Source organism: Poromitra crassiceps, assembly GCF_964638095.1.
Source record: "Poromitra crassiceps genome assembly, chromosome: 14".
NCBI lineage: Eukaryota > Metazoa > Chordata > Actinopteri > Beryciformes > Melamphaidae > Poromitra > Poromitra crassiceps.
In genome coordinates this window covers 24,720,266-24,732,215 of record NC_139633.1, presented here as the reverse complement: position 1 = coordinate 24,732,215, position 11,950 = coordinate 24,720,266, and the positions used below count along the sequence as shown (strand labels likewise).

The window sequence follows — 11,950 nt, the reverse complement described above, 5'->3', positions numbered from 1 at the left end:
TGATCACGGCGAAGAATCTGATCTGCTCAACTGATACCGCCTTGCATTCCTCTCCCACATTCCAGGGTCAGGACGATGTCAAGCCTGTGTGTGTGTGTGTGTGTGTGTGTGTGTGTGTGTGTGTGTGTGTGTGTGTCTGTGTCTGTGTCTGTGCGTGTGTGTGTGTTCCATTAAGTCCTGTCATACTGGAAGACGCGCGGAGCCCCTCTCTCTATCTCATCATCATGCTCGCTCTCTCTCTCTTCTCTATAAAACATCAAAAGAGCGCAGGGGTCAAAGTTGAGCTGAACCCCCTCACCCCCTCCTCCCCCCCTCATAGCCCACCTCCCCCCGTCCCAGCGCCCACTCTGACACTGAGTTATGGTGCAGAGGTGGGGCTCGCCTTTTGAGGAGTCCACCTTCACACACACACGCGCGCGCGCGCGCGCACACACACACACACTCCGACTTACCAATGCCAACTTAGGTTTGCCACTGAGAGACACAAAGGGCCAGCTTTTGTTCCTCTCTGTAGGCTACTTTGTGCCATTTATCATTCATCGTTTCATTTGGCGAATCTTTGTTTTTTTTGGTCCCATATTTATTCCACGCCCGCTTCACAATTAAAGGATAAGTTCACCCAAAAATGAAAATTCAATGCTTATCTACCCCCCCCCCCCCCCCCCCATGCCGATGGAAGGACGCCGGGTGACGTTTTTTTATTCCACAAAACAATCGTGGAGTTTCACAGCAAACGCAGCATTCTCCTAAACAATGGAAGTGGACGTTGACCCAACTTTCAAATGTAAAAAACAACAACAACAACCCATAAATGGCTCCATACTGCTCGTCTGGTGTAATCCAAGTCTCCAGAAGCCCCGAGATGCCAAGTTGACTTGAATTTACACCCTGTTTTAGCTGAAATCTTCACTGTAGCTTGGAGCTGCCCTTCTTGCAACAACGTGGCTACAGTGAAGATTTGGGCTAAAAAACAAGGTGTACTGTAAATGACGTCTTTTCAAGTCAACTTGGCATCTCGGGGGCTTCTGGAGACTTGGATTGCACCAGACGAGCAGCATGGAGGCATTTCATGTTTTTATTGCTGTCGTCTTTTTTTACGTTCGGAAATTGGCCACCATTCACTTCAATCGTTAAGGACAACGCTGCAACTCTGTTACCCTCGAAAACGAAATGTTTCGTGGACTACAAAACATCACGCGTCCTTCCATCGGCATGGGCGTGGGTAAATAATGGATTTTCATTTTTGGGTGAACGTACCCTTTAAGACTAAGTTGCACAGGCCCTGCAGAGAAACGCATGGGAGGACTGGTGTCTAGCAGTAACAAGAAGGCATCATGTTGGATGGGGGCACGGTGGCGTTCGGGGCGCCTGTTCGGAGGGAGGGGAACTCGTTGGAATAGCGTGATCCTCCCACGTGCTATGTCCTACCGGTGAAGCTTTCCCTGTCAGGTGAAAAGAAGCGACTGGCAACTGCCCATGTCCAGGATACATAAATTAAAAGTAGCACTAATGGGGGATAAAAATGGGGTAAAAAAAGAAATCTGGGGAAAAAAATAAAATAAATAAATAATGTGTGTGTGTTTTTTTTTTATTATTGTTAATTCGAGAGGATGATCACTCTCCCCTGTGAGTCGTGTTCTCAAAAAGAGCATCTCGTTTCAGCAAAAACACACATCTTGTGTTACTTATTGTGTTATAACATCTTGTGTTATCTTGCTGCAGCTCCGCAGAGCATAAAAGATACGTGCAAACAGAAAACAAATGTTGACACCAACATGTGGCGCTGTTAGCGCGCGCTTTGTTACGACGTAACAAAAGACACGGCGTCCCAACCCGCATTACACTCCCTTTTATGGAGCGTGTGGGATTGGGCCATTCTGTGCCACACAAACAACATCATGTTAATACTGTGTCAGGCCAGACCACTCTTAGAAAATAAGGTTCATTAGGGTTTCGATATAAAACTTAAGGTTCTATATAATTTACCAAAGAACCCCATGTCTAAAAAGGTTCTATACAATTTCTGTAAGACAACAAAGAACCCTTCTTCTTCTTAAGGCGTCGACTGATTGGTGGACCCCAAAGGGTTCTATATTGTTTAAAAAGTGGTTCTGTATAGAACCCCAAAATGGTTATATATAGTTATTTTAAATTAACCATCTGAAATGGTTCTACATAGAACCATTTGAGGGTTCCAAATACATACCAAGTAGTGATGCGCGGGCCGCAGTTATAACCGCGCTGGCCGCGGATATCCCGCCCCGGGGACGGGCAGGATCATAAAAATAAACATTCTGATTAATAGCGGATGGGTTGCGGGCGGTTGAAACGATGTATCATTAATGAGGAAAAATTATATTAATTACGTTCTCTAGTCTATGAATGTATTTTAAGCTAAATTTTTCGTCAGGCACATTCTTAGTCGCCTATTGTAGATCCCCCAAAGGACCCACGGCTGTAAACACAACAATAGCCATGTGCTAGGTCGCTACCTCCACTTTTCGTCCATATATGGTCAATGATGTCACCCTCAAAAAGGAGTCTCCGCTGAAGACGTGTTTGAAGAGAAGACGCGTTCGTATTTTCCCATACAATGAGGCAATCAAGTAAACTCAACTTAAAGCTATAGCGTTAGCCGAGTAAGCTACATGAGGGCAAGTGGTGGACTGGACATAATACAGCATGGAAGTTTATTTGGAGTCTTGGACTGCAGCGATCGCACCAACGGCAGCAGAAACCGTAAGTTCGCTCCTTTTATAGCGTTTTATAGCGTTTATAGTGTCGGGTGCATGGCGGGCGCGGATCTATAAATAGTATGAAATAATTTGCGCGGATTTATGGCGGGCAGACGGTTCATGCATACACGCGGATTAGGATGCCATAAAAGCTCATCCGCGCATCTCTAATACCAAGCTATAGAACCCTTAAAGGTTCCATATAGAACCACTTCTTCTAAAAGTGTGCAAGGTTAGTAAAGAAACAGCATAGTAACAGTCTAGAATGCCATACAGTAGTAAGTACGTGCGGGAGTTTGCCCTCTCACAGAGCGCACGCACGCACGCACACGCACACACACACACACACACACACACACACACACACACGCACACACATGCACGCACGCACACACACACATTACGCATACAGTACACACATACAGACAAACACTCTCGTTTCCCCTAAAACACACACACACACACACACACACACGGTCACGCCTGTGTGTGTGTGTGTGTGTGTGTGTGTGTGTGTGTGTGTGTGTGTGTGTGTGTGTGCGCGCGTGCTGGCTGTGCTGCTAAATGACATTAGTTCCACAAGGAGAACATGGCGTGTAGGCAGGCAACCCGATCCTCCGTCCCTTTCTTTCTGCCTCACAAAGGAACAGTTTCATTCTCTGTGAGGAACACACATCAAACAGCCCAGGTCCAAAAGTGTGTGTGTGTGTGCGCGCGCCACTGATGTGTGTGTGTGTGTGTGTGTGTGTGTGTGTGTGTGTGTGTGTGTGTGTGTGTGTGTGTGTGTGTGTGTGTGTGTGTGTGTGTGTGTGTGTGTGTGTGTGTGTGTGTGTGTGTGTGTGTGTGTGCCATCTATGTGAATTATAACTCAGCTTTGACTCAGGGTGAAGTCACTTCTGGTCATGGTTTGATGAGTCAGTGGTCTGTGTGTGTGTGTGTGTGTGTGTGTGTGTGTGTGTGTGCGTGTGTGTGTGTGTGTGTGTGCATGTGCGTGCGCATGACACGTGCGTGCATGTGCTCGCTCGCTTTCACACACACACACACACACACACACACACACACACACACACACACACACACACACACACACACACACACACACACACACACACACACACACGCACACAGAGAGGGAGTAAAACAGTGAGAGAGACAAGGACAGAGAGAGGACATAATTTTTTTGGTGATCCGTGCTTGAAAACATCCCATTTCGTGTTGATCTTGGAAAAATAACCAACGACCGAACAAACAAGCAAGCAAGGATGAGCAGGAGGAATGCGTGTAAAGCGTTCTGTTAGCCACGTTAAAGCGTCAGACAAGGCTGTTAGTTCTCCTCTCAGCCTGTCTGACTGAAACCCACTGGAAAGTAATAGGTGATGGCTGTCTTAATCAGTAACAAAAAGCCACTGAGCCCTGACGCTGTGGTAGCATTATGTCCTCTGAGACATGGACACTGAGCCCTGACACTGTGGTAGCATTATGTCCTCTGAGACATGGACACTGAGCCCTGACACTGTGGTAGCATTATGTCCTCTGAGACGTGGACACTGAGCCCTGACGCTGTGGTAGCATTATGTCCTCTGAGACATGGACACTGAGCCCTGACACTGTGGTAGCATTATGTCCTCTGAGACATGGACACTGAGCCCTGACACTGTGGTAGCATTATGTCCTCGGAGACGTGGACACTGAGCCCTGATGCTGTGGTAGCATTATGTCCTCGGAGACGTGGACACTGAGCCCTGATGCTGTGGTAGCATTATGTCCTCGGAGACATGGACACTGAGCCCTGACGCTGTGGTAGCATCACGTCCTCTGAGACGTGGACACTGAGCCCTGACGCTGTGGTAGCATCACGTCCTCTGAGACGTGGACACTGAGCCCTGACGCTGTGGTAGCATCATGTCCTCGGAGACGTGGACACTGAGCCCTGACGCTGTGGTAGCATCATGTCCTCTGAGACGTGGACACTGAGTCCTGACGCTGTGGTAGCATCAAGTCCTCTGAAACGTGGACACTGAGCCTTGACGCTGTGGCATCCTCTGAGACGTGGACACTGAGCCTTGAAGCTGTGGTAGCATCATGTCCTCTGAGACGTGGACACTGAGCCCTGACGCTGTGGTAGCATCAAGTCCTCTGAAACGTGGACAGAGCCCTGACGCTGTGGTAGCATCACCTCCTCTGAGATGTGGACACTGGGCCCTGACGCTGTGGTAGCATCAAGTCCTCTGAGACGTGGACACTGAGCCCTGACGCTGTGGTCGCATCATGTCCTCTGAGACATGTGGACACTGAGCCCTGACGCTGTGGTAGCATCAAGTCCTCTGAGACGTGGACACTGAGCCCTGACGCTGTGGTCGCATCATGTCCTCTGAGACATGTGGACACTGAGCCCTGACGCTGTGGTAGCATCAAGTCCTCTGAGACGTGGACACTGAGCCCTGACACTGTGGTAGCATTATGTCCTCGGAGACGTGGACACTGAGCCCTGACGCTGTGGTAGCATCACGTCCTCTGAGACGTGGACACTGAGCCCTGACGCTGTGGTAGCATCACGTCCTCTGAGACGTGGACATTGAGCCCTGACGCTGTGGTACTGAGCCCTGACGCTGTGGTAGCATCACCTCCTCTGAGACGTGGACACTGAGCCCTGACGCTGTGGTAGCATCACGTCCTCGGAGACGTGGGACTTTTATCTCAGTTTATTAGGCCAGCCTTCCTGCAGCCATCTTGAGTGCCACTTTTTACCGGCGTTGCTGCTGCAGCGCTCCAGCCACACCACCACCACCACGCACTGCTCACAAACTCCTGCAGCACGAAGAGATAGCAGGATAGATGCAGGTGAGACTCATGGCTACCGCAGTTACATGTGATGATGCCTTCAGACAAAGAACAGGTAGACGTCGTTTGAACTTCTCAGACGACTGATGTTTTCTGATCTCATTAACCAAAGGCTGTTTGAGTGTTGTGCGGGTAATTAGAGACGTCGGTGGAGCCTGGCTGCGTACTTCCAGAGGTTGTATAATAATACGACCCCATTATCACCTGACGTAGTCAGACATCCCAAAGCAGCCAGAAGATCCATCTGGAGTTTGTCTGGAAGGTGCTCAGACGTTTAAAACACAGGTGGAAAACCATGCACCCAAGAACTGGAAAATCCAAACGCAGAGCGATATCCAAACACACGAGTGATTATTGCGCCCGAGTGGGATAGAAAACTGGTCATCCTTCGACTTCGCCATCTTCGCAGGTAAATAGTAGAAGGATAAAAAGCAGTTTAAACTGAGCAAAGTGAGTTTCCAGGCTTTCTTAAAGGGATAGTTCGGCTTTTGTGATGTGGGGTTGTATGAGGTGTACTTGCCGGTACTACATGCAGGAGAATGCAGCGTGCGCGGTACCAGTTTGGAGAAATGGAGACCTGCCGCATCAGGCAAGTAGAGCTGTCTGCTGAGGGTGAACAGGGTCATGAGCAAAAACATACAAAACAACTGGAGGGGCCGGGGGGGGGGGGGCTTCCATACTGCTCTCACCTGGCATAATCCAAGTCTCCACAAGCCCTGCGATGCCAAGTTGACTCCAAAACACATAATCTACACCTGTTTTTTTTTAGCTGAAATCTGCACTGTTGCCAGGTGCTCGAGGAGGAAATCGAGCACCTCCAGCTGCACATGTGGCTATGTTTCAGCTGAAAACAGGGTGTAAATGATGTCTTTTCAAGTCAACTTGACATCTCAGGGTTTGTGGAGACTTGGATTATGCCAGGTGAACAGTATGGAAGCTTTTGATTGTTTGTTTTTTGCTCGTGACCCTGTTCACACTCGGCAGCAGACAGCTCTACTTGCCTGCTGCATTGTACTGCATGTAGTACACTGACTGTCGGCAAGCACACCTCATACAACCCCACGCCAAAACATCTGAACCATCCCTTTAAAGGGATACCACTGAAAAACAATGCTGAATTACTTTGCACATGATCTCACACATATCTGAAAAAGAGTCAACAGTTTTGCAGACATTCATTTAGTTTTACAGCTATTGAGAGTTGAGTTAAATAGATGCCAGTGATGTCATCATCGGAAGACTTGTAATTTAATACAACCCAATGATTCAGTGCCTTCCGATGACATCACTGGCATCAACTTAAGTCAAATCAACTCTCAATAACTGTAAAACTAAATGAATGCCTGCAAAACCGTTTACAGATTTTGGATACTAGGCATCTCGCGCGCTACACACACTCGATTCCTAGGCTCGCCCAATGCGCAGGCTCGTCCATCCTGCAGCTCGGCCGCTGCACGGCCTTGCCCGCAGCTCAGCTGCTGTGTGGTCTTGCCTGCCCTATTGGCACGCGCACAATGTCTCCCTCTCTCTCCCTCAGACTCTCCCCTCTCTCTCTCCCTCAGACTCTCAGAATTTATGACATCACTGATGTCATCAGTGGAATTTATGACATCACTGATTATGTCATCAGTGACATCATCACTGAACTATAGCCTTGTGTCTGTGTGTGAGTGAATTTATGACATCACCGATGATGTCATCAGTGGGACAGACAGAGAAACAGACAGAGCCCTAGCCCCCATTGATGATGATGATGTGTGAGATCATGTGCAAAATAAATCAGTATTTTCTTCCTCAGTGAAGTGTCCCTTTAAGTGTCTTTACATTGTCCAAGAACTCTATCTGTACAAAATCTTGATGCATCCTCTATCTACACTGGGATTTTAATTCCAAGTGTAAATGCGATCATTCATGCTCCAAATAATGCGGATTAACGATCACACAATATCAATTCCAAAAACTAAGGATAATCCACACTCCTCTGGATTCAAAACCATGCTGTTAGTGGCATGTGGTCTGCACAACAGCACATGGAGCCACCAGGAAGCCACGAATCCCAGCCAGTTTAGCCTGCCCGCTTTATCCAAACATCTCTGTCAGCTAGTGGATTGATGACCCATGTAGTTGGTCACCACTGGAGTTCTGCAAAACAGCTCATTTACATAATCGCATCATAAATACCGAGAATTCATTTAATCATCTCCTCTTTTCTGTTGCTCAGGGCTAAAGAGTGTTGATATGATAAGACAGCGAGTTATTAAGGAGAGAGAGAGAGAGAGAGAGAGAGAGAGAGAGAGAGAGAGACAGAGAGAGAGAGAGAGAGAGAGAAGGGATCAGTGAGTGAGCTTGTCCTGATTTAAGCTGCCGCTTGGGGCCAAATGAAAATTAATTAATTTCTGTGAAGAATCAATTTCTCAGAATGACAGTGTCAGATTCAATGTGTGTGCATGTGTGTTGGGGAACAGAGAGAGATGATATCCTACGATAACGTGACTTAAAATGGCAAACTTTTAAGAGTGAGTGAACAGTGTTAGGATTACTAAAATTCATTATCGTCAACCATCGCCACCGCCATGTTCATCATCAGTTGAAATGGTAATTAGTAGGCCTATACCAGCAGTGATAAGTGCCAAGTAGAAAAGGTTAACTATAACATCAAGCATACACACAACCACCAATTCCTTGAAAGATGTCATATAACTTACGGTTTGCTGCTTACCCACAATAATCCATCCTATCCTATAACAGATTTTAGAGTAATATTATACAAATATCAGAGAGAAACTATAAATCTCTATAGGAATATTAGTAGAGTAGGAGTAGTAGAGTATTCCATAGAAGATTTTTTTTATGTCATAAAGTACAATAAAGTCATTACAAACTCACTATTGAGTACCACTGGGAGATGTTATATGGAATATTAGGAATATCAGTGTGATTTTTGTTATAGATGTATAACTGGAATTTATGTCATAAAAATATTTCAGATAAAAGGTGGGTGAATAATATGGCGGGCTACAGCAGCTATGTGATTCTCAGCCTTTTCCATATGAAGGACCCCCATTTGATGAAATATGAAAAATATTCTCAAATATTCTCAGATTTGGATCATGGAGACTATCTCCATGATCCAAATCTGAGAATATTTTTTAATTTAGTCCAGAATTCCATAGCCTATCTGTAGGTAGAGATACTGTATAACAGTAAAGAAAAAAAAAGAGAGGAAAAAAAAGAAGAGAAAATGCCATTCTTCTCCATTCTTTAATGGTGTTATTAACTTCTTATAAATTAAATAACAGTTAAGTTTAACGATACATCAATTTGCTGGGCACCCCCTGGAAGCCCCTCAAGGACCCCCTTCCCCCATATTCTGGGTCCCCCCCCATCACTGGGTCTGGGTCCCACCACCTGTCCCACCCCAACTCACCTGGCGTTGGTACAGTCGTTGTAGAGCGCCTCGAAGTCTTTCCTGGAGATGAGTTTGCAGCGGTTCACCCCGGGCTGGATGGCCCCCAGCCCCCGCAGCACCCGGACCTGCTCCACGTTGCACACCACCGGGCTTATGTCCAGCCGCTTGAGCTTGGTGTAGACCGTGTGGAGGCCGCCCACCAGGTGCTTGAGGAACAGGTCGAAAGCCTGGGGCAGGCAGATGAGCTCCGTGTCTTTCACCGTGAACGAGGCCAGCTTGGCACCTTTCACCTCCACCAGTTTGCACTCGTTGTTCTGCGGCGTGTTCTCCACCGGCGACGGCGTGGCGTACACGGGCTTATTGGCTGTGTTGACCGGGCTCCCGTTCGCTAGCAAGAGGTCCGCCCTGAACGGGTGAAGCAGCGCCGGGTGCGCCACTGGAGGAGCCGGGGAAGAGGAGGCGGAGGTGGCCGCAGGTGGCGGGGAGTTGGTGGCCGGGGAGGCGGCACTCGACGCCGGGTGGTGCCCGAGAGGAGCGCCGAGGAGCAGAACCGGAGCAGCCGAGACGAGAGGAGAGGCCATGGTGGTCATGTCCCAGGATGGGGAGGAAAAAAGTAAACTTCAAAGTATTGAGAAAGTAACTTCGCCGAACTAATGCCGATGCTTTGCGAAAGGGAACAGTGCGCAGGAGTGACGAGGAGGAGGGGGGGAAGAGACGAGAGGAGAGGAGAGGAGAGGAGAGGAGACAGGGTCCGTGTGCGTGGAAAAACAGATCACACACTTGAATCAGAATGAAAGAGGAGGCTTGTCTCTCCGAGCTGGAGATGCTACTGTCACATTATCATAAAGAGGAGGAGCCTGGGCATATTCTTAGAGAGAGAGAGAGAGAGAGAGAGAGAGAGAGAGAGAAAGCGGGGGGAGAGAAAGAGAGGGGCGAGAGACAGTGTGTGTCTGTGTGTGTAATAGGGGCATAGCCTACTGTAGAATAGATCATTTTTATTTATGTGTGTGTAAACTAAACTATAAGGACATACTGTAGATACACCTGTATTTATGAATGGTACGCTAACAAAATATCACTTGTGCTTTAGTGTGTCTGGTAGCTGACCCAATAGAGTTTGCAGGGACATTATCATATTAGGACTTTATTGATTTTTTTTTAATCTCCCATTAGTTATCACTGTAATATTCCCATAACACCTATAGGGACTTAGATTTGCTGTTAGTACAGTATTATCTTTATCCTTGTCAAATCTATATAAAATTTGGCATTGTGGTCAATCTCTCTCTGTTTAAATTTTTGTCCCAATGATGATGTCAACAGTGATGTCATAAATCACTGATGTCATCAGTGATGTCACTTGAGCAATTGTGCATTGTGTCATCAGTGATGTCATAAGACACTGATGATGTCATCAGTGATGTCATAAGACTGATGGATGTAAACTTAAGTGGCACACACACACACACACACACACACACACCCGCGCGCATGTAAACTTAAGGGCAATAACTTTTTGTGAGCCAATAGATCAGGCGAGGCCACGCAGCAGCCGAGCTGCGTATGCGAGCTGCAGGGCGGGCGAGGCCACGCAGCGGGCACGCCTAGGAATCGAGCACGCGTAGCGCACGAGATGCCTATAGTACCATAGTTCATTTCGTCTTTTTGTGTGTCTATTTCTATGTAGTAAAACCCTCACTCTCAAGAGAGGCTCTCTGATGAGTGTCTGCCTCCCATGCTGGAGGTTCCTGGTTCGATCCCCAGCTGCGGGGGGACTACACACAACATGGGTTACATCTAAACACATTCACTTGGACCTTTTGGATATAATCCCTTTTAGGTCACTTTGTCAAATCCCAATGTACGGTGTATGTCCAAACAGAAACTTGAACATGGCTCGTTTATCATCTAGTCAGCAGGAAAACACGGGACATTCCTGTGCTTTATTTGACTCAAATATCCACAATATCTAAAAGAGCTCTCGTAGAGAAGGGTCGACAAAAGTGAATTCTCAGAGGAAATAATGAAGAATAAGGAGGCCAATAACCTTGACATGACAAATTGACCCCCTTTACCTATTCCCTGTACCGTTTTCTCATCCAGTTCACACACACACACACACACACACGACACGTGCATGCATGCACGCACACACACACGCGCACACACACACACGCGCGCACACGCATGCACACACACACACACACACACACACACACACACACACACACACACACACACACAGACACTCGCTCCCATTTACATATGGAGCTCGCAGTCCTTTCAAAGTGGCTTTCACGGAACATTGTGCCGATAACGATCTTGGTCGCGGAGGGAGAGAGAGACACAGATCTCCAGAGACCATCTCGCCATAAGACAAGGGGGGAGAGGATAAAACTCTGACTGTACTTCAACACTCTTTTCCTCCCCATCCCCCCCTCTCTCCAATAAGCCCTCTTGTGTTTTTTAATTGGCAGAAATTAATCTTTGGGATGTAGATGGTAGATTTACATTCATTAAAAGTCAAGAGAGGAAGCCAGGCTTGATGCTAATCAAATCTGCTTAATTATGCTTAACATGAGTATCTCCAGGGGAAGAGAGAGAGAGGGAGGGAGGGAGGGAGGGATAGAGAGAGAGAGATAGCTAACTCGAACTTTTTACTTTTTGCCTTTGATAACTCCTGCTGAGTATGGCCTTTTCCTTGCCAAATAGAAATGTCACGACTCTCTTTCTCTCTGTCTCTAGAAAATGCATTGATAAAACTATCGTAGTCTGTGTTAAACAAAGCTGATTGATGAAGGCAATTCCCACTATAACCAGGGAAAAGTTCAATGTTAAACGCGAGGGCTAATGGTTCACAACCTCTTTTGGTGATGCTAGATCTACTGATACACTATGGATAGAAATGTCACATGAACCCCGTTTGATCCTAGATGTGGTATACCAGAGGTATACCAAAGGACCC

At 47.2% G+C, this 11,950-nt stretch overlaps 1 protein-coding gene across 1 annotated transcript in view; it reads right to left on the bottom strand.

Annotated features, from left to right (window-relative positions):
• The window catches only part of dachc (dachshund c), a 54,718-nt gene extending 45,129 nt beyond the window's left edge, over nt 1–9,589 (bottom strand). Inside the window, exon 1 of the mRNA XM_083651020.1 lies at nt 9,004–9,589. Coding sequence (XP_083507146.1) covers nt 9,004–9,575 — 572 coding nt within the window. The 5' untranslated portion in view covers nt 9,576–9,589. The remainder of the gene's footprint in view (nt 1–9,003) is intronic.
• Nucleotides 9,590–11,950: the final 2,361 nt, after the last annotated feature.